General features: G+C 41.5%; 1 protein-coding gene across 1 annotated transcript; it reads right to left on the bottom strand.

Moving 5' to 3' along the window:
- Nucleotides 1-21,997: 21,997 nt before the first annotated feature.
- LOC134929267 (uncharacterized) lies at nucleotides 21,998-23,373 on the bottom strand. Its single transcript, XM_063924979.1, has 2 exons — nucleotides 22,793-23,373; nucleotides 21,998-22,710 (listed from the first exon to the last, which is right to left on the bottom strand). The coding sequence occupies exons 1-2, from the start codon at nucleotides 23,192-23,194 to the stop codon at nucleotides 22,135-22,137; spliced, it is 978 nt and encodes a 325-aa protein (XP_063781049.1). The 5' UTR covers nucleotides 23,195-23,373; the 3' UTR covers nucleotides 21,998-22,134.
- Between the last annotated feature and the right edge of the window lie 579 nt (nucleotides 23,374-23,952).

The raw sequence follows: 23,952 nt of genomic DNA, 5'->3' as shown, positions 1-23,952 counted from the left end.
TTATTTCCGGCATTGGGCCAAATTTTTTAATAAATCATTATCAGTATGGCACCAGCCACTGGAAACATAGCATATACACAGAAGGGAGCTCTGCGCCTGAAGTGTATGTTACAGTCTTATTGGTTGCATGGTCTCATCCACTTCTGCGGCATCAACATGTTGGTGCAGTTTAAAAACAAAGCATCACATACAAAGTAAGAATCCATTACAGTAACCTTTTCCCACGCTCTAATGTTGTCCACTGATGTGTTTGGACTTGTTGCGACTGGTTTTACGTTTCTGTGCATTGATGTTGATGGTAGCTGTGGCAGGATAGAAAACTTCAGGAATAATGTAGGTATGCCACGTGGAGTTCAAGCATTAGAATTACAACTGTAAAATACAGTAAACACTCTTTGAATGGCCGCACTCCACATAAGCTAAAGTTGAATTTTTGTACTGTGCATTAGAGATAAAACAATTAGAGATGTGCATTTGGTTGTCCAGAAATCCGAATACACCCAAATATTTTGGAACTGAAACAAAAGCCTGTTATAATTAGTACCGCTTATACCTGTAAAAAAATCTGGGTTAATAATATATGTTTACAGCCCCTTTCAGAGGTATTTTGTTTAAGATGTGGAAGTGGAGTATTGAGGATTCCAAATATGATGCGGTCCGGTACCCGTTACGGGTGATGTTCATGCGGAGCAGTCCCGTCCTAACTATCCCTGCTAACCCTACCTTACAAGGCGCTGACTGCGGCTCGCTTCCGGTGCTGGTTTCCTCGCCGCTTGTTAGCGGTACGTGTGCAGATTGCTCTGCCGGGCGTTCAGTGATGACGTGCGGCTGCACCTCCTTCCTCCGTCTCTCTCTCTCCAACGCGTTTCGGGGTTAGACCCCTTTCTCAAGGATGAGGGAGAACGATTTCCTTTTCCTTTTTATTTGTTAATTATTAAAAAAACGTTCAAAAAACTTTATTGTTCGTTCTGTTTAAAACCGGAAGTGGTCATTCCGGAAGTTATGTTTTCAGCGGCAACCATGTGCCTAATTAATTTTGTTAAAAATATATTTTTTTATGGTATAGCGGTATTTTCATTAACTAAAATTGATATAGTAGATTAAAATTGAATTTATGTAAATTCTAAACATATTAGGGTTTCAAAAAGGCGTTTATATCTATTTCCACATTTAGACCAGAGGGTTGCAATGTTTGCATAAAATAGATCCATTTGGTTTCTTTTCTTCTAAGATCTAAGCTCAGGTTACCTCCTCTCCAATTTTTTTGGACCTTTTGTATGCCCATAAATTTCAAGCTTGATGGTTCCTGTTGATGGTAATCTTTATAGTGTTTTGATACACTATGAGTCTCCAGGCCTTTTCGTATATTGTAGATGTGTTCTGAGATCCTGATTTTTAGTTTTCTTTTGGTTTGTCCTATGTACTGATATCCGCAAGGACATTCCAGATGGTATATGACTCCTTCTGAGTCACATGTTATTCTTTCTCTAACTTTATATGTTTTACCTGTAATTTTTGATTTAAATTCCGTTATAGGTTGAATGGAGTTTTTACTTGTCGTTTTGCATGCTTTGCAGTTCAAACAGAAAAAATTGCCATTATTTTCTGTCCAAGTCTTTCTTTCTTCATGTAAATGGCTCCGTACTAAATTCTGTTTCAGGTTCTTTGCTTTTTTATATATTATTTGTGGTCTTGATTTGATGTATGGTGTCAGTTGTTTGTCCAAAAGTAAAATATGCCAGTGTTTCTGTAAAATGTCCTCTAAATGGTGAAATTGACTATTAAATTGGGTGATAAATGCTGTATTGTAGTTATTGTTGACTGGTTTATGATTGTATTGAATCATACTTTTTCTGTCCATGGTCTTTATTTTTTCTATCTCTTTGTTTAATATTGTTTCATCATATCCTTTCTTCATGAATTGGTCTCTCATGTTTGTACTTTGCTGATGAAAAGTCTCTTCTTGTGTACAGTTTCGTTTGAGACGTCTGAATTGGCCTCCTGGGATGTTTTGGAGCCAATTTTTATGATGATTACTTGTGCGATTTAGCATGTTATTACCACTGACTTTTTTTGTATGATTCCTTGTATGTAGTTGGTTGTTTTGCACGAAAATTTCAAGGTCTAAATATATCACCATTTGTTTACTGACTGTGAACGTGAATTCCAACCCGTAGTTATTATTGTTGATATATTGCAAGAATTCTGTAAGCAGTTGTGTAGGTCCATTCCAGATAATCAGTAGGTCATCTATATATCTTTTCCACAAGATGAGGCTTTCTTGAAATGGGTTGTTATTCCAAATCTTCTCCTCTTCCCACCTAGCCACAAATAAATTTGCGTAGCTAGGCGCGAAAGAAGAACCCATCGCGGTTCCTTTCACCTGATTGTAATAGACTTCATGATCCCAAAAATAGTTCCTATTGAGTATGTATTGTATACATTCAATAAGAAAGTTTATCTGTGCATTGGGTATCTCTGTACTTGTTGAAAGAAAAAATCTGCTTGCTTCACATCCCAAATCATGATTTATACATGTATAGAGGGATCTTACGTCACAGGTACATAGAATATATTCTTCATGCCATTCAAAGGTATCAATTATCTGTAGAATGTGCAGAGTATCTTTGAGGTAACTCTTCTGTTGTTGAACCAGATCTTTCAGGAAAGAATCAACGTATTGGGAAAGGTTTGATGAAAGTGATCCTATCCCCGACACTATGGGACGGCCGGGGGGGTTAGTTAAATTTTTATGAAGTTTGGGGAGTTGGTAGAAGGTAGGAATTCTAGGATGTTCAATGTATATGAATTCCTTTTCTTTCTCTGTCAATATTCCTATGTCTTTACCTTCTTCCAAGAGTTCCAAGAGTTCTTTTTGATATAGTCCCGTTGGGTCTCCTTTTAGAGTCTTATTATTGACAGAGAAAGAAAAGGAATTCATATACATTGAACATCCTAGAATTCCTACCTTCTACCAACTCCCCAAACTTCATAAAAATTTAACTAACCCCCCCGGCCGTCCCATAGTGTCGGGGATAGGATCACTTTCATCAAACCTTTCCCAATACGTTGATTCTTTCCTGAAAGATCTGGTTCAACAACAGAAGAGTTACCTCAAAGATACTCTGCACATTCTACAGATAATTGATACCTTTGAATGGCATGAAGAATATATTCTATGTACCTGTGACGTAAGATCCCTCTATACATGTATAAATCATGATTTGGGATGTGAAGCAAGCAGATTTTTTCTTTCAACAAGTACAGAGATACCCAATGCACAGATAAACTTTCTTATTGAATGTATACAATACATACTCAATAGGAACTATTTTTGGGATCATGAAGTCTATTACAATCAGGTGAAAGGAACCGCGATGGGTTCTTCTTTCGCGCCTAGCTACGCAAATTTATTTGTGGCTAGGTGGGAAGAGGAGAAGATTTGGAATAACAACCCATTTCAAGAAAGCCTCATCTTGTGGAAAAGATATATAGATGACCTACTGATTATCTGGAAAGGACCTACACAACTGCTTACAGAATTCTTGCAATATATCAACAATAATAACTACGGGTTGGAATTCACGTTCACAGTCAGTAAACAAATGGTGATATATTTAGACCTTGAAATTTTCGTGCAAAACAACCAACTACATACAAGGAATCATACAAAAAAAGTCAGTGGTAATAACATGCTAAATCGCACAAGTAATCATCATAAAAATTGGCTCCAAAACATCCCAGGAGGCCAATTCAGACGTCTCAAACGAAACTGTACACAAGAAGAGACTTTTCATCAGCAAAGTACAAACATGAGAGACCAATTCATGAAGAAAGGATATGATGAAACAATATTAAACAAAGAGATAGAAAAAATAAAGACCATGGACAGAAAAAGTATGATTCAATACAATCATAAACCAGTCAACAATAACTACAATACAGCATTTATCACCCAATTTAATAGTCAATTTCACCATTTAGAGGACATTTTACAGAAACACTGGCATATTTTACTTTTGGACAAACAACTGACACCATACATCAAATCAAGACCACAAATAATATATAAAAAAGCAAAGAACCTGAAACAGAATTTAGTACGGAGCCATTTACATGAAGAAAGAAAGACTTGGACAGAAAATAATGGCAATTTTTTCTGTTTGAACTGCAAAGCATGCAAAACGACAAGTAAAAACTCCATTCAACCTATAACGGAATTTAAATCAAAAATTACAGGTAAAACATATAAAGTTAGAGAAAGAATAACATGTGACTCAGAAGGAGTCATATACCTTCTGGAATGTCCTTGCGGATATCAGTACATAGGACAAACCAAAAGAAAACTAAAAATCAGGATCTCAGAACACATCTACAATATACGAAAAGGCCTGGAGACTCATAGTGTATCAAAACACTATAAAGATTACCATCAACAGGAACCATCAAGCTTGAAATTTATGGGCATACAAAAGGTCCAAAAAAATTGGAGAGGAGGTAACCTGAGCTTAGATCTTAGAAGAAAAGAAACCAAATGGATCTATTTTATGCAAACATTGCAACCCTCTGGTCTAAATGTGGAAATAGATATAAACGCCTTTTTGAAACCCTAATATGTTTAGAATTTACATAAATTCAATTTTAATCTACTATATCAATTTTAGTTAATGAAAATACCGCTATACCATAAAAAAATATATTTTTAACAAAATTAATTAGGCACATGGTTGCCGCTGAAAACATAACTTCCGGAATGACCACTTCCGGTTTTAAACAGAACGAACAATAAAGTTTTTTGAACGTTTTTTTAATAATTAACAAATAAAAAGGAAAAGGAAATCGTTCTCCCTCATCCTTGAGAAAGGGGTCTAACCCCGAAACGCATTGGAGAGAGAGAGAGACGGAGGAAGGAGGTGCAGCCGCACGTCATCACTGAACGCCCGGCAGAGCAATCTGCACACGTACCGCTAACAAGCGGCGAGGAAACCAGCACCGGAAGCGAGCCGCAGTCAGCGCCTTGTAAGGTAGGGTTAGCAGGGATAGTTAGGACGGGACTGCTCCGCATGAACATCACCCGTAACGGGTACCGGACCGCATCATATTTGGAATCCTCAATACTCCACTTCCACATCTTAAACAAAATACCTCTGAAAGGGGCTGTAAACATATATTATTAACCCAGATTTTTTTACAGGTATAAGCGGTACTAATTATAACAAGCGCTCCTTTATTTTAAACATTTTTGCTTTCTTAACATACGGAGCTGCTAATATATACAAGCGCAGTAAATCACATTTATTATCCTTGCTATTCTCAAATTACTGCAGCTAGGACCAATCACATAACACATCCCAGTAGGTTGAACATAGCAGATATTTTTACAATAGACAAACCACCCCCAGAACAAAATGACCAAGAGGAAGGGTTTTGTGCACAGTTTTTAAAATTAGAAAAAGATTATCAACAAGAAATCAAATATTGGTGGGAGGTCACAACCCTCACGAAATATTTGGAAAAAGGTTTTATTCCTAGGGGTCTACGGATACAAAAAAATCCTACCTTTGACCCATTAGATTCTAACGACTTTTTTTCAAAATGGAACACCATTCTGGATAGTTGTTCAAATGCATTAATGACTTTAATTATAGAGGAAAGAAAAAAATCTTTGGAACTATTAAGTGAAAAAATAAAAACAATTGAGAATAAATTTGAATCATTAAAGAACATGCCAGATTACATTAATCTAATGAAAATGACAAATGTGAAAATGGAAAAGTTGGAAGAAGACATAATTCAACAAAAACAGAGGAAATTTTACAGGGATTATCAAGAAAACCCACAATATATGAAAAATGACAGAAGAACTTCCAAACCACACACAACGAATACAAAACAGAACAACAGAGATCCTTCACAAACACGACCACAACAAAGGAACTACATTCCTTATAGACCACATAAAAAAACGTATCAAGAAAATATATCGAATAAAACCCTGATAAAAGAGAGACCACGAACACCCTATCAGAGGAAAGATTATCCCCCTTATAACCCCAGAAACTTCCATTATGATCGCAAAGAAAAATCAACGATGGAATTAAATTCCTTCAATAAAGGTCGGGAAGAAGCCAAAAAAGAGGAGAGACTGGAATACCAAGCTCTCATGAAAAATGTAGAAGAGAACAAGTTAGCGACCACATCTAAAAAGCGAACATATAGACAAGAAGAGGAAGATGAGGAAGACCAAGAAGAGGGAGAACATTTTTTAGGGGAGCTGATGGAGGTACCACAACCTCCAGCATGGAAACAGACTTCAGTAGAACCAAAAACAAAACGATTGGCCCTCTCATCAGGAGAAGGGGTGTCAGGGGCGGAAAAAAGCTACACAAAAAGAAACATACAACAGAAGAAATAACCAGCCTAGAGGAGGAAGGAATATATAACCTAAGCAAGAAAGAATTATCGGTGCACCATATATCACTACTAAGGAAAGGACTCAAGTTTTCACCTCATTCAAATGCAAACAGCTTTGACATATACATAGATGTTCATAAATTCATACGAAAACTGTGTATTAGAAAGTTCTTTTCAGAAAAACCAATAGAACCCTTGTTGAGTGAACACTCAACAGAATTTCAACATAGTCAACTAAAACCAATGTCAACATTCTTTCCTGCATATGTGAAAGGCCCTCACATAGAGACTTTTCAACGATTAGTTGAGAAAGACATCGTGAATATCTCTAAAAACACAAAGAAAAAATACAATCTTACAAAAGAAGAAAAAGAAGCCCTACAGGAACTCAAAAAAGACACATCTATAGTCTTGAAGCCAGCAGACAAGGGTGGAGGCCTAGTAATAATGGAAAAAGAAAAATACCAACAAGAAGTTCTCAATCTATAATCCGACACAAACACCTACAAGACTCTAAAAGGAGACCCAACGGGACTATATCAAAAAGAACTCTTGGAACTCTTGGAAGAAGGTAAAGACATAGGAATATTGACAGAGAAAGAAAAGGAATTCATATACATTGAACATCCTAGAATTCCTACCTTCTACCAACTCCCCAAACTTCATAAAAATTTAACTAACCCCCCCGGCCGTCCCATAGTGTCGGGGATAGGATCACTTTCATCAAACCTTTCCCAATACGTTGATTCTTTCCTGAAAGATCTGGTTCAACAACAGAAGAGTTACCTCAAAGATACTCTGCACATTCTACAGATAATTGATACCTTTGAATGGCATGAAGAATATATTCTATGTACCTGTGACGTAAGATCCCTCTATACATGTATAAATCATGATTTGGGATGTGAAGCAAGCAGATTTTTTCTTTCAACAAGTACAGAGATACCCAATGCACAGATAAACTTTCTTATTGAATGTATACAATACATACTCAATAGGAACTATTTTTGGGATCATGAAGTCTATTACAATCAGGTGAAAGGAACCGCGATGGGTTCTTCTTTCGCGCCTAGCTACGCAAATTTATTTGTGGCTAGGTGGGAAGAGGAGAAGATTTGGAATAACAACCCATTTCAAGAAAGCCTCATCTTGTGGAAAAGATATATAGATGACCTACTGATTATCTGGAAAGGACCTACACAACTGCTTACAGAATTCTTGCAATATATCAACAATAATAACTACGGGTTGGAATTCACGTTCACAGTCAGTAAACAAATGGTGATATATTTAGACCTTGAAATTTTCGTGCAAAACAACCAACTACATACAAGGAATCATACAAAAAAAGTCAGTGGTAATAACATGCTAAATCGCACAAGTAATCATCATAAAAATTGGCTCCAAAACATCCCAGGAGGCCAATTCAGACGTCTCAAACGAAACTGTACACAAGAAGAGACTTTTCATCAGCAAAGTACAAACATGAGAGACCAATTCATGAAGAAAGGATATGATGAAACAATATTAAACAAAGAGATAGAAAAAATAAAGACCATGGACAGAAAAAGTATGATTCAATACAATCATAAACCAGTCAACAATAACTACAATACAGCATTTATCACCCAATTTAATAGTCAATTTCACCATTTAGAGGACATTTTACAGAAACACTGGCATATTTTACTTTTGGACAAACAACTGACACCATACATCAAATCAAGACCACAAATAATATATAAAAAAGCAAAGAACCTGAAACAGAATTTAGTACGGAGCCATTTACATGAAGAAAGAAAGACTTGGACAGAAAATAATGGCAATTTTTTCTGTTTGAACTGCAAAGCATGCAAAACGACAAGTAAAAACTCCATTCAACCTATAACGGAATTTAAATAAAAAATTACAGGTAAAACATATAAAGTTAGAGAAAGAATAACATGTGACTCAGAAGGAGTCATATACCTTCTGGAATGTCCTTGCGGATATCAGTACATAGGACAAACCAAAAGAAAACTAAAAATCAGGATCTCAGAACACATCTACAATATACGAAAAGGCCTGGAGACTCATAGTGTATCAAAACACTATAAAGATTACCATCAACAGGAACCATCAAGCTTGAAATTTATGGGCATACAAAAGGTCCAAAAAAATTGGAGAGGAGGTAACCTGAGCTTAGATCTTAGAAGAAAAGAAACCAAATGGATCTATTTTATGCAAACATTGCAACCCTCTGGTCTAAATGTGGAAATAGATATAAACGCCTTTTTGAAACCCTAATATGTTTAGAATTTACATAAATTCAATTTTAATCTACAATATCAATTTTAGTTAATGAAAATACCGCTATACCATAAAAAAATATATTTTTAACAAAATTAATTAGGCACATGGTTGCCGCTGAAAACATAACTTCCGGAATGACCACTTCCGGTTTTAAACAGAACGAACAATAAAGTTTTTTGAACGTTTTTTTAATAATTAACAAATAAAAAGGAAAAGGAAATCGTTCTCCCTCATCCTTGAGAAAGGGGTCTAACCCCGAAACGCGTTGGAGAGAGAGAGACGGAGGAAGGAGGTGCAGCCGCACGTCATCACTGAACGCCCGGCAGAGCAATCTGCACACGTACCGCTAACAAGCGGCGAGGAAACCAGCACCGGAAGCGAGCCGCAGTCAGCGCCTTGTAAGGTAGGGTTAGCAGGGATAGTTAGGACGGGACTGCTCCGCATGAACATCACCCGTAACGGGTACCGGACCGCATCATATTTGGAATCCTCAATACTCCACTTCCACATCTTAAACAAAATACCTCTGAAAGGGGCTGTAAACATATATTATTAACCCAGATTTTTTTACAGGTATAAGCGGTACTAATTATAACAAGCGCTCCTTTATTTTAAACATTTTTGCTTTCTTAACATACGGAGCTGCTAATATATACAAGCGCAGTAAATCACATTTATTATCCTTGAAACAAAAGCCTGTACAGAACAGTCAAATATTCCTGCAGTTCAGAATTTGGATTTTTAATCAAAATTTTGGGTTCTGGATTGCAAAAATTACATGATTTTAGCTGGGTTTTATCGATTTTTATCAGTGATTATCGATTATTTTTTAAATACATTTTTAATTGAACAAAAACCAAATCCAAAGCGAAACACTTGATAGTGGTTTTGCAAAAACCAAAACACGATGATGAATTAGAACTACAACCAAAACATGGGGATCTGCGCACATCACTAAAAATAATCTGCCAGGGTGATGACAAATTTATGACATTTCCTAATTTGCAAATTTTGCAGAGGATGTTTGTGCTTTCAGTTGGACATTGTGACTTCATTCTAAACACATAGGGCTGATTTAGAACTGAATGTAAGTCTGCTGCATTGCGCATATGGAAATAAATGTTGAACTCACCACAGTCTACAATTTTATTTACACTTCTCAGAATGCATAGCCTCCATGCAAACCTTTACTGCCCAGTTACAGCCATTCAGCAGCAAGTGGAAATGCGTACGACTATCAATCAGAGGCATCACAAGGGGGTTGATGGGGTTGCGGATCGCACTATGACATTCTTGTGCAGCGCCCGGTTCCTGTCACTAAAGAGTCGTAGGAAACTCCAGAGGGACTTCTGCCAATAATAGCTGCTCCTGTTCCCATAGAGCTGTATGCGCTCACCAGTACTTGAGATGCTGCCTGGTCTTAAACCTCTAGCAGTAAGGGCTCACACAATAGGCTGGAGACCACAGGGTAGTAAACCTGGAGTGTAGCAGCTGGCAAAGCAAGGCCGGGGTTAACAGCAAACAGACTTAGGCTAGGTAATGCAGACTAAGCTGATGTGACTGAAGCCAGCAGAACTTGATGATAACTGGATACACGGCAAAGCAGGAGTTAATTGGAGGTAGACTTATCAGGATATGCTGATTGAACACTGCTGAACTAGGAGCGTGGAGGACTCACAACAAGACAACGGTGAATGGAGTTGTAAGGAGCTAGTTGCAGGTGAAGACAGAAAACAATGCTGGGAAACAAACTGGTGCAGAGAGACTAGCTGAATGAATAATGTGACTAGGCTGCAGTCTGCAATAACAGACAGGATGCAAACTCAGTGGCTAAACTGTGACTGGAATACAGGTTCAGATATTCCGGAGATACTGTAGTTTGCTGCAGACTTGTGACTACGGGCATGGCTGGAGTGGATGTACTTAGAACCAGAGCTTAGCAGGAGCCTAGACTTGAATCAGGACCAGACATGAGAGTAACTGGAGGGTTGTGGCAAGACAATGACATGGAGCAGGTATGGACACATGACATGGGTGCAGGACTGGCTGTGACAGCACACAGAGGACTGAGGCAGTATACAGGAATGCAGGTACACAAAGGCAGGGAACCAGGACTCAGGAACAGACAGACAAACTGGGAACCATACAGGGTATAGCGACCATGTGACAAGCTCACTAGGCGCAGGAACAAGGGAATATCACCGCAACAGGAACTGGCCAAAATCCCTATTGAAATGGAGCCAGGCCAATCACAAGAGACATCAGGCTGGAGTCGGGTAACAAGGCATTCCAAATAGGTGTGCTGCTGCAGATAGCAGCCAGCATCCCAGTTGCTAGGAGACACCCTGAATACATACAGGAATTAGCCGCAGTGGTGACTCATAACAAAGAGGAGCCAGAGTTTCCTGGGGCAGCCCAAAATCTCTCCAGGAATGCTGGGCACGTTCCCAGAGTGATGTAATGGAGTTTCCTATGAGGCCCCTCCCCACTAGACCATGACCTATGTTGGGGATATTTGCCACACATAATTGCTCATAGATGTGTATGCTGGCCCCTGTCAGGATTCTGTAACTTTGTCTGTTCCCGGAGGGGGCACTAGTGGGTCAGTGTAGGTGTGATAGAGGAAATGGGGAGACTGAAGGAAAGTCCTGCGCATGAGCGCTTGATATTTATTATCACACAGGGATAACACAGCAACTGAACAACTGATATAACGGATGACAGGAATAATGAATGATAACTTAGTCCGATTAAATGAATGTTGCAAAAGTCACTGGTAACACATGAACAATGAAGATGAACTTGAAACTTGATATAAATGATAAGGCAATAGTGAAATCAGATGCAGCAAACAAAACTCCGGTATATAACGAATAGCAATCAAAGCATACAGTCTCTGTAGAAGCATACGTCTTTAAGCCAAGCAAGGCCCTAGCAGGAGACAGTTCTAAAACAGCAAGTTGTTAAGTGCTGAATGCAATGCACAATGCTAGATGCTGGTAATCAGGTGCACAGGCTGAGTAATGGAAGAACACCTGAAGAAAGTCTCTTACTGCAAGTTGTTGTGGCAAACTGTGGCTGGAGTTCATAGCAAACTGAAGACTGAAGAATGACAACAAGGAAACCATTGGAAACAGGAACACAGGAACTTGCACACTGAATGTGACTCGCAGGAGAGCTGGAGTGGTTGCTGGTACTTGTAGTTCCACAGGAACACTGGAACAGGGAAACAACTTGGAGATGCCAGAAATAGGAGACTGCTGGAAACAAAGGATTGAAGACTGGAACCTGGAACTGGAACGGAACTGCTGGGACCTGTAGTACCACAGGTCCAATACACAGGGATATCTCTGCAGACAGAGGACTGCAAACAGGAGACCACTGTTCACAGAATGTGACGTGACGGAGAATGCAGATTCCTGACAGCCCCAGAGCTTGCAGAGAACTTATCGTTGAATGAACCCTTTGCAACCCACCCCATAGTATATAGCAGAGGTCCTCAAACTCGGTCCTCGGGGGCCCACACAGTGCATGTTTTGCAGGTCTCCTCACAGAATCGCAAGTGAAATAATTAGCTCCACCTGTGGACCTTTTAAAATGTGTCAGTGAGTAATTAATACACCTGTGCACCTGCTGGGTTACCTGCAAAACATGCACTGTGTGGGCCCCCGAGGACCGAGTTTGAGGACCTCTGGTATATAGGATAAGTGCAGTTATGAAACCAATGTAATTCAAAGGGCAAAATAATATGTCACTTGATATAAAGTTGGTTTAGATGTCTCCTAACATCATTTTTATTAAATAAACTGACAAAAGATCAAATTAATGATTAGGGAAATGAAATGCACAAATAGGAAGTGCTTTCACATCATAATTTAACAATTACATGTTCTTGGAGACCACTAAAACTGCCCACATATGGTATGATATGTTTGCTTGGCACAACTGCTTGAACTAACAGATCATTTGACCACACTAGTGATCTGATTCATGGGCTAATGCAATTCCTTGTTCCAGTAGCCATGATCACAGACACATTTTCATTCTGATCTATTCTGAGCCAATTAGAATGGATTTTTATTGGGAGACCACACATAGTAAGAAAATCACAATGTGCGGCCAGCTCAATGCCCAATCCAAAGGAGCTTCTAAGAGGCATGGAGAACACTTTATATATAAGATAACGGAATAACAATTGAAGCTGTTGCTGGGAAAGTGTGTGAGCCAACTGTAAGATGGAACCATTATCATACTCCAGTTTGATAGCTGAAAAGATGAATTAATCATGGTTGGCAGCAATGGCTGTTCTTTACTTTTTATTTTAAACAAGTCTCCATCCTGGTTCTGAGAAGTGAGTGTGATTTTGCTGGGCATGTGGTTCCTCGTGGTTATTCTTCAGCTTGGAATAGTCTGTCTGACTGGTACATTTTTTTTTTTAATTCAGAACAAGGGCCAATTGTTTGCAGAAGTTGTGATGGCAGCTGCTGCCACCAAAAGAGGCTGCAGAGATCATCAGAGGAAGAACAGAGATGGCAACAGCAAATACTATTGAACTAATTGGGTCCAGCAGCTGAACTGCGATGGTATTCTTGTAGGCATTCAAATCAGATCTGTCCATGTGTTGTTACCTGTAACTTCATCAATTTTAACTGTTTTGTATAAGACTCAACAGGGTCTGTTACCTAAGCAAATTCCTATTACAATATTATTGTAAAATATGATACAAATGGAGGTTAATATTTCAAAGGTAATTTTTTTTCAAATATCCTAGAATTAAACTAAGACTAGGGTGGAAATTTACTAAGGTCCCAAATTCAATCGAGTTAGATTTTTTATCTAGGTGGCATCTCTGGAATTTACTAAACACAAATCTCTGCAGTGTTGGGGCTATTCGTATTGAGATACACTGCCGACCACACAAATACGAATCAATAGACCATCGGTCAAACGCGGCTGTTATTTTATACAACACGGGAATTTACTAAGAATTAGTATTCTCAATCACTGCCGACAATAGCCAAACACTCCCGGGAAAGCATAGAATTCGTACAGAAACAGAACTTTCAAATAGAACTGCTTTTGGCTGGCGTGTTTTGATAGTCATGCACGTATCAGTGAGATCCGTGCATGCTTCTCTGTGTAAAAGGATCTTAAAGAGTTAAAAATAAAAAATTGCGTGTGGTCCCCCCTCCTAAGCATAACCAGCCCCGGCTCTTTGAGATCACTCTTGTGGGTGACCTGAATTAACCTCGCGGTTAGCCGCAGACCGCAATTTTCCCACCATAGACTATAATGGAGGACCGCGATCCTCCATTATAGCTGGAGTGCTCCGCCTGATTAACAGGCCAGGAGCACACAGCCAATCAGGAGAGCGCTATAACGTGGCACTCCCTGATTGGCTGCTGGGTCCTCTAGTGACAGGAGTCACGGGGTCCCGGCATTAGTTCATTGGTTCGGTATTTTCGTTTTGTTTTTTTAACCCATGGATGCCTACAGGGACAGAAGAGGACAGATCTACACAGGATAATAGGTGAGTATTTTGGCTTTTTTATCACAAGGTAAGTATGTCAGAGCATGGAAATGGTTTCTCACCTATGCGAGTTCTCTGATGTGTAACAATAGGATGGTGGGAAACGTTTTGCACAAAAATCAAAGCTTGATAAACATCCGAGAACTCGCACATTTTCATGCTCTGATGGTGGGAAATGTTTTACTCAGAAATCAGCTATTGTTACACATCAGAGAACTCGCATAGGTGAGAAACCATTTCCATGCTCTGATTGTGGGAAATGTTTTACACAGAAATCAAGTCTTGATAAACATCAGAGAACTCACACAGAGGCTCCAGACACACTGAGGAAGCCGCCGACGGCACATTGAGGCGGAGAAACGCGTATGTGGAGGAGAAGAAAAACGAGTGAGTTCTTTACTAGCCGGCCGGCTAAAGCAAATTAAATAACCAATCATCAGGCATACTCTGTATCAAGGCATAATAGTTCAATAATCAGCTCGATATCCGGACATCCGGACCCCAGTGCTAAGGGGGAATAGGGAGTGTGCTCCCAGACTTGAATTATATTGCAGCCTATATTACATCCAGAGATAGCCTTGGGATCGTATGGTGGAGGAGACGGCTAATTAACTAGCTTGCTAAAACTACAAATCAATACCACATTTGCTGACTTATGGGACTGTTATAATTAATGATGAATATATAACATAAACATATAGACATAAGGGACTATAAGAATATTTGAATCCCTCATCGATATATATTCTCCAATCAATTTACGCATTGCAGGGACGCCTGCAATGTGATATGAGTTATTTGAAGCAGTGTCATAATCAGCAATACGGATAATTATACCATGTGTGCATTCAGTTCTTAAATTTGTGTTTTGTATTATATATTAATTCAGCACTATAATAGTGTTAGGAATCTGTATAAGTATATATATGCTATACTATATATATTTTTTTATGAAATCCGGCTGGTAATTGTTAAAATATATTAAACTGTATTAGAAATAAAATAATTTTTATATTGGATACTAAGCGTGGTTCCTATCTGTTTTGTCTTGTTCTATTTAAGTGGTGGTAGAGAAACCAAGCCCCAGGAGCGTGCGGCTAATATCCAATTTAAACATCAGCGCCCAATTTTTTGCTTTTTTCTGTTGAGCATTAACATAAATTTGCAGACAACAGCAAAAGAAGCATGCATGGATGATCGGAATCAGCCCCTGTGTACCTTACTGCAGGGGTGGCCAGACGTTTGGAGTTGGCAATCTACTTTGAAAGCTGAAAAGCTTTCTTGACCTACCCAGGTAGGACAAAAGCGCGTGCCACAGACGCATGCCCAAAAAGGGGGTAAGGCATAACAAAAAGGGAGCGTGACCAGGGTCGGCGACAGGGGGGTCAAAGAAGACAACTGTACCGGGCCCCAAGGATCAGGGGGGGCCCAAGTATATGCTGATAAGTACCCGGCAGGGATCTGAGCTGCCTTGTCCAAAGAGTGACAGGAGCCTTTCATACACAGTGACTGTGCGGAACAAATATGTGTCTGCTCTTCCGGGTTCTGCTCGGTTGTAGGCAGTTACGGGACATGGCAGCAGCTCCGCTGGCCAGGATTCCTGTGCCCTGCACTGGCCTCTTCTGGTAGGGTCTGCTGTGTGGTGTTTGGGTCTGGGGATTGCAGCACAGGTGAGTCTCTCCCCGGGGTAAGAATGGATTTGTGTGGTGATACAGGGCTTTTGGGGTGGGCTGGGGGAGATGGGAATGCAGCTTGGAGTCACTGGGGAGAGACAGACTGTGCAGTGTGTGGGAGGAAGGAGAGATATACATATTTATATATTTGTATAAATACATATATATATATATACATACACACATATATATATTTTAACAGTATCTTATATAGCGCAAATTCCATTGTACTTTAATATATATATATTGATATATATTTATATATATCATCTGAGGGGGTCCCAGAGATATCATTGTATGGGGCCCCAAGATCTCTGTTGCCGGCCCTGCCACACAGTAGTAAAAACACATTGGCCCCCACACAGTAGTAAAATTGCCCCATACTACTAAAAAAAATAATCATCTCCCACAAAAAAATCTATATTTAATTGTCTCAGACCCCGCTCCTCCTCCCTACCCCTGCCCCATATAACACTTCAATAACACCACCAAACACAACATACCGAGCAGGCAGCCAGGCGGAACAGCAGCTCCCTATGACAGCAAGCCATGACAGGCCGGCCAGGCAGCTGAAGGAAGAGAAGCAGCGGTGGTGGGCTCCTCACAGCATGCGGGTGACATCATGACGTCACCAGCACACCGCACTACTGGGAGCTGGTTCAGTTTAGTTAAGTTGGTCACGATCTACCAGCAGGTGCTCCGCGAGCTACCGGTAGATCGCAATCTACATTTCGGCCACCCCTGCCTTACTGCTACTTCAACACAATGTTTATTCTGATAGTAGAAAATGCTCAAAATATGAGATAATGTTTGCAGGCCAAGATTTGTGCTATTTCATAAGAGGTTCATCCAGTGCCAGTTACAAATGATTGCAAAGATCCGGCATGCACATGTGCAAAGTGTGTGCTGCTTTGTCAAAGGAATTACAAAACAAATGTCCTATTTCTCTGGAAAACACACCATAAGTACTAATTCAGTATAGTGCACCTCCTATAGTTCATAAATACACTGGTTCTGCCCCCTCTGTCCCTTATCACACTGCAAACAGAACTGTATACATGCACAGATGAACAGGTGCCAACAATTCTCCCACAATTCTCTCCAACATTTGTTATTCTGCTAGGTCACATTGACATTCTTTTTTATGTTATTGTATTTCATTTTTTTGTGCCTTGCTCCCATCAATACACAGCATGGCGTAATATGTTGGTGCTTTATAAATAAAAGTATAAATATAAGTACAGGTGCCTACACATTAGACAATCCACTCCATGAGGATACATCTGTAATTTTAATATGCATCATGTAAAAATAAAGTAGTGTATAAATATGCAGACTGAGATGTTGTATTTCTAAATACCAGGAGTCCGTTCAGACAGTCTATATTCAGATGTTGTGTCCTTCTGATAGTAGTCCAAATCAATAATACAGAACAAGGACAGAGAAGATTTTGAACTTATTCCACCTCAAAATGTCATATTATTGCATATTTCCAGAAGTGCAGTGATAAGGTTTTACCTAGTCCACTGTCACTAATACCCCTTTTCCACTAGCTACTTAAAACACGGGTAAATGTGCGGGGGCGCGCATTTACCCGTGTTTTTCTCGAATGGAAACGGGTCCCCCGGCAAATTCCCGAATTAAGTGATCCGGGATTCCTACCCGGGTAGCTAGCCAGGTTGAATACGTGTTCAACCCGGCTAGCTGTCTAGTGTGAACGGGAGGCGACACGACTCCCGTTCACAGTGTATAGGGAGGGCGGCGCTGGTAGATCATGTGATCTCCCAGCGCCGCCCCTGCCGCATCACTAGCCGCGTCACCAACCCAGCAATATGCCGGGTTGGTGAGCGCTGCTGAAAGGGGGCTGTAGCACGGGTCGCAGCCGTGTCAGGCGACTCGGCTGCGACCCGTGCTTAAGTGAAAAAGGGGTCAAATATAGTTCACAGTGGTAGATAGTCCACCAAACACCTCAAAGGAGATTTATAAGATTCACCATCTGCGCCTTTCAAAATGTGGTTCCTAAACTGGATACCACGGCACCCTGGGGTGCCTCGGGGTAATTGCAGGGGTGCCCTAGGTTGGTGGTCCAGGACCAATTAAAATTATGTATGGTCAATGCTATAGGTAAAACCAGTGTTTGTGACTTCCAATCATAAAATATGTGGACAAACAGAAGAGACTCCTGTTCCTAACCACATAACTGAACCCAAACACAATTTACTTAATTTAAGATATTTTCAGAATTTTCAGAAACTTTTGACCTAAGGGTGCCGTGAAAATATTCTGATACTATAGGGTGCAGTGATTAAAAAAAGTTTGGGAATCACTGTCCTAGTGTATTGTAATTTTAGTTTAGATTCCAGGGTCAGACTGGACACATCCAGTGGTGCAAGTGGGTGGGTACGGCATACTGTTAAGAATTTAGCGATGGGTACTTCGTACCCACTGCTGCCAGGCTGCTGCTCATTGCACTCACCAGTTGTGTGCCGTAACCACTGCCGCCGACGCCTAGCTTCCGCCTCTTCACCTCCCCTTCCCAGCCTGCTGGGAGCGTGATCGTGAAATAATCACGCTCCCGCGGCTGGGGCGGCGGGCGCGCACAGGAACCTGGGGGTTGACGTGCTGTGCACCTAAGGTAGCGTCTAATGCGGCTCCCACTGAGTGACCACTGTGCAAGACCGCTCCCCTCACACAGCAGTAACAGACTGAGGCAGCGGTGAGCGGGGGGGGGGGGGGGGGGGGCACTGTGGGGCAATATATATCTGGCACTGTGGGGGCATTTGTGTATCTGGCACTGTGGAGTCATTTGTGTATCTGGTGCTGTAGGGAAATGTATATTTGGCACTGTGGGGGCATTTGTGTATCTGGCAATGTGGGGGCATTTGTGTATCTAGCACTGTGGGGCAATATATATCTGGCACTGTGGGGCAATATATATCTGGCACTGTGGGGGCATTTGTGTATCTGACACTGTTGGGGTCATATGTGTATCTGCCCCCCCCCCATATGTGTATCACGCCCCCATTTTCATTGGCCACACCCCGTGTGGCATTTGGCAACACCCATTTTTGGGGCACTCGCGCCTTTGGCGTGCGCACACAGTACCTATGAGACATTTTTTCTACTTGCACCACTGGATACATCCCAATGTAAACTCCCTAAAAGAGAAAACATCTCGATAGTGTAAAGTGGTTTAATAACAAACTGACACACATACAATGCACAATTGATGTAAGAATAACACACACACACACACACACACACACACACACATCTTATATACATATATAGCAGAAGAAGAAGAGGCCAGCAACATCCATTTCAACGCAGAAAAATATTTATAATTTGCAAAAAGTGCATATCCACCACCATATACAAAATAGCTAATGCAGGCAACTGTTCATTCTAATAACAATATGGTTTAGCAGCATATAGTCATCAAAGTGCAGTAGTGCCAGTCATCCTGCACATCAAGCCATATCTCCTGGTTGTGCCATATCTAGCTGGTTCGGTGTGCTTTGCATACCTTAGTAATGGGTCAGTGACTAAAATCCAGGGGGTAATTCCAAGTTGATCGCAGCAGGAAATTTTGTTGCAGTTGAGCAAAACCATGTGTACTGCAGGGGGGCAGATATAACATTTGCAGAGAGAGTTAAGGGGGGTACTCACGGGAGAGATGTGTGCTGAGCGATCTTAACACAGACCGCTCAGCACACATCTCTCACCCCGCTCAGCACAGCGCGATGTGCTGAGCGAGGGGGAAAGCTGACGGGGGGGCCGCTCACTTCACACAACGGTGAAGTGAGCGACCCGCTAGATTGAGCCTGCATGCAGCTCAATCTAGCATCGGCGATAGCGATGCGCGGGGCCGCGCATCGCTATCGCTGGAGGGCATACACACGGCAGATCCGTGCTTAAAATCTAAGCAATCTAGCAAGATTGCTTAGATTTTAAGCACGGATCTCTCCGTGTGTACCCCCCTTTAGATTTGGGTGGGTTATTTTGTTTCTGTGCAGGGTAAATACTGGCTGCTTTATTTTTACACTGCAATTTAGATTGCAGATTGAACGCACCACACCCAAATCTTGCAGAGAGAGTTAAGGCCCATACTCACAGAGAGATTTCTGCAAGAGATGTGTTCTGAGCAATTTATCACGGGAGATGTCCCTTGAACATCCCGGTGTCTAGATCTCCCATACACACGTGAGATCTGTGTTGAGCAATCTGTGCTGAGCAATCTGTGCTGAGCAATCTGTGCTAAACAAAAAAAAAAACTATTTAAATAGTGGGTTGGTATTATAGTGAGGGGGGTGGGGAGAGTGTGTCTTTTTCTAAACAAAAAAAAGACCTTTTTAAATAGTGGGTTGGTATTATAGGGGAGGGGAGGGTGTGTCTTTTTCTGTTGTGTCCGCATCTCTCCTCCTACAAAAAGTGGATCTCTATATTATAACTATAAAGGTTATTTTAGCATAGTCTTGATGGCTATAGTTAATGCCAACTATGAGTTCATATTTGTGGATGTGGGGAAAAATGGAAGAGCATCCGATGGCGGATCAATCAAAGATACTGTGTTTTATGAGAGGCTGCTTTGCAACCAATTAGACCTACCGAAAGCTGAGGACTGCATGCATGGCTTGAATTATGTGTTTGTGGCAGATGAAGCCTTTGCTCTGCACGAGCACATCATGAAACCCTACCCACAAAGGAACTTATCCAAGGAGAAACGCATTTTTAATTATCGGCTCTCAAGGGCCCGCCGCATAGTTGAAAACGCATTTGGGATCTTGAGTAGTAGGTTCAGAATTTTCCACTCTGCTATTGGCCTAAGGGTGGATAAAATAGACTGGGTTGTGTTGGCCTGCTGTGTTCTACACAATTATCTAAGGCGTAAGACTGGCCCAAAATGCCCCCCATCTACTACTCCGGCTAACAACCCTGATGTGGACTCTGCCAGGCTGCCTGCTCAGGCCGACAACTCTGATGTGGACTCTGCCAGGTTGCCTGCTCAGGCCGACAACTCTGATGTGGACTCTGCCAGGTTGCCTGCTCAGGCCGACAACTCTGATGTGGACTCTGCTAGGTTGCCTGGACTTGAAAGGCCACAGTCCACACCTAATCCCACTTTAAAGGCTAGAAAGGTCAGGGACGACTACCTGACCTTTTTTAATGGAGTAGGTGCAGTGGATTGGCAAGACTCCTACATTTAACTGCTTTTATGTTTGATAGACATTACATATGCTTGATTGGTTTTATATTTTATTGTATTTTTTTTATTTATTTCCAAAATAAAAATGTATCTTGTTTTAAACTTCTGTTGTCAGAGTATGTACCTGTGTGTGTTTTGCATGTATATTAAAAAACAACGTAGCCATGAGGAACTCTGGGGTCAGGTATACCCAGGACACTTCACGACTGCGTCGTTTTTTGTGGGGGATAAGTGAGGACTAATGGGATCCAACAGTGTGAACCAAGTCAGGCATACCTGTGTGTGCCATCACCCCTGTGTTCCGTCCCAGTCACTGTATCACCTCTGTGTCTGAGGGGGCGCAAATTTACAGTTTGCAGGAGGGCGCCGGACACCATAGCACTGGCCCTGGGAATCAGTATGATATCCCGGCAGCAGGCATCCCGACAGTCATAATCCCAACGTCGGGATGGCGGCCACCGGAATGCCGGCAGCGGCTCGAGCGCAAAGAAGCCCCTTGTGGCTCGCTTTGCTTGCCAAATTTTTAGTCTCCCTCTATGGGTGTCATGGACACCCACAGGGGGAGAATATGTCAGGATTGTGGCTATTGGGAACCCGACGCAGAGATCTTAACCGCATCCCTCTGTAATAAATGTCCCCTTTAACAGTACCTTGAAGGTAGGATTGTCCTCACTTATCTCCCCTTAAAAAAATTTTTTTTTAAGGGGGGATAAGTGAGGACAAATTTGGTACAACAGCATTCCTATCATAACTCCCCCAAAAATTAAAAATATAATGATAAACCATAAAAAATACACAACACTTCTTTTTTGTTTTGAAAATAATTTACTTATAAAAATATATTAATTTTTAACACTTATGCAACTGGATTCATCGATAAGAATGACCAATATCCCAACGTTCAAAAGTCCAGGACAAAAAACCGACACTATGGTAACCATGAACAACATAAAAGAGTCGAGGAAACATGGAACAATTTGTCCAACGGAAACTAAAAAACTAATAAAAAAAATTATAATTTAATAATTGAAAAAAGTAGCCTCGTCCTCTGGGGGGAGCTGTGTACTCAGCATTGCTGAGTACAATCCAGTGGACAAAGTGCTGGTGGGAGGAGTGGGCAGAGTGGGTGTAGGTGGGGGTCCCGGCGAAAAAAAAGGGCGCTGTGGCGGAGGATTACCCGGCGGATAATAGTATGGTTGGGGATAAGGATACTGGGACTGTGGGGCATTTCGTGCGCGCCGCACAGGATTTGACATTAGATCCAGGTCATCGGATAGGTCATTATCCTCGGCCCTTCTCAATACATCAAATACTATGCGCCTGAAAGTTCTAAAAACAGTTTCGGGCATTACACGTATCTGAGATTCTATCGTGTTTGAAAATTGACGATAGAAGTCTGGTGGCCTATTAAGCATTTCCTCTGCCCGTTGGATAAATTGAACCGTGCTGGAGGATGCAGAATCGTAACTCAATGATGAATTCTTTTGTCTCCGCCTTGGTGGTGCTGTCGACCGAGATGGTGCTGACTCCTCACCACTGAGCTCCAGTTCTGTTGCCTCTGTTGCGGAAGTGTTCATTACCTCCGGGGTAGATTCCTGTAAAAAAAAAAGAAAATAAAACATTAGGACGTTGATTAAACAATGATAAAGTTGAACATTTTAAAGTGTTTTAACTTACCGGATTAAGGGTCCCCTCTTCCTCTGGCGTCTTAGGAGACTCTTTATCCAGGCTACCCTGTCCATGTAATTTCGCCTCTCTCTCCAAAAGGAACTTCATCTGTTCATAATACCATAGCGTCGGCTGGTAAACATCATCAGTTCCGGCTCCTGAACGTTGAGACTCGATCACGCGTGTGTGTTCCTTCTTGAACACCGTCCGCAAGTTTGCTATCTTCTTCTTCGCCCAAAGTAGATCAGCATCACTGTTATGGGCTTTGCTGTACTCCACCAATTGTCTGTAGGCCTGATCCTTCTTCTGTCTGTTTGAAAAATCCTTGCTACGGACCTTCCACAGACATTCGCTGGCCCGATACACATCAATGAATCCAGTTGTGAACTCCCGGTCCATGTAAGAAGCCATTGCTGTGAGAAAAATAAAACAACACTATTTAAATAACAAGCAAGGAAAAACTTTAATAAAATATGTTGACCCTCGCATTAAAAAAACCATGCCGCTTATACACGTGTTGCGCCAGGAAATGGTGCTTATACACACGCTGCGCCAGGTAAAGCCGCTTATACACACATTGCAACCAGGTAAAGCCACTTAAGCACCACAAACATATAGTAACACCCCCTATCCCCCCCCCCCCCGCCTGCTAATACAGCTTCAAAGCACATTAAGCAGCCTGTCTAATCATACGGATACATCCATCTTCTCCTAGACCGCTATCACCAGCCGCATCACACTCCCCCATATATGTATCGCTCGATACACAGGACAGCCTCATAAAAACATAATTAATAACAACCCCCCCCCCACCCGGCTGTTAATACAGCCCACACTCCAGTGGCGTGTGGCGAGGTCAGTGGCTGGTGAGGCACTACAGCCATAATGTTCGCCGAATCCTGCCGATGACCCCCTACTGCCGCCGAGCCAATGCCCGCTACTGCCCCTGTGCCGATGCCCGCTGCCACCGCCAATGGCTTACAAACTCGCCCACCATCAACTTACCCAGCCCTCCACCCAGGGCCGGTGCTAGGGTGTTCGGCGCCCCCCCTGCAAACTATAAATTTGCGCCCTCCCATATTCCTTTGGCGCACACCGGGAAAAGGGGTGTGGTCTCACAAGTAAGGGGCATAGCCACACAATAGTACCCCCATTCAAAATTACGCCAC

Source organism: Pseudophryne corroboree, chromosome 5, assembly GCF_028390025.1.
Source record: "Pseudophryne corroboree isolate aPseCor3 chromosome 5, aPseCor3.hap2, whole genome shotgun sequence".
NCBI classification, from domain to species: Eukaryota; Metazoa; Chordata; class Amphibia; order Anura; family Myobatrachidae; genus Pseudophryne; species Pseudophryne corroboree.
This window is presented reverse-complemented; position numbering and strand designations above follow the sequence as displayed.

Coding starts and splice junctions, on each gene's coding strand:
- LOC134929267 (XM_063924979.1), bottom strand. CDS start 23,194: ATGGCTTCTTACATGGACCGGGAGTTCACAACTGGATTCATTGATGTG. Junction 22,711..22,792: donor AAGAGGGGACCCTTAATCCG/GTAAGTTAAAAC, acceptor TTTTTTTTACAG/GAATCTACCCCGGAGGTAAT.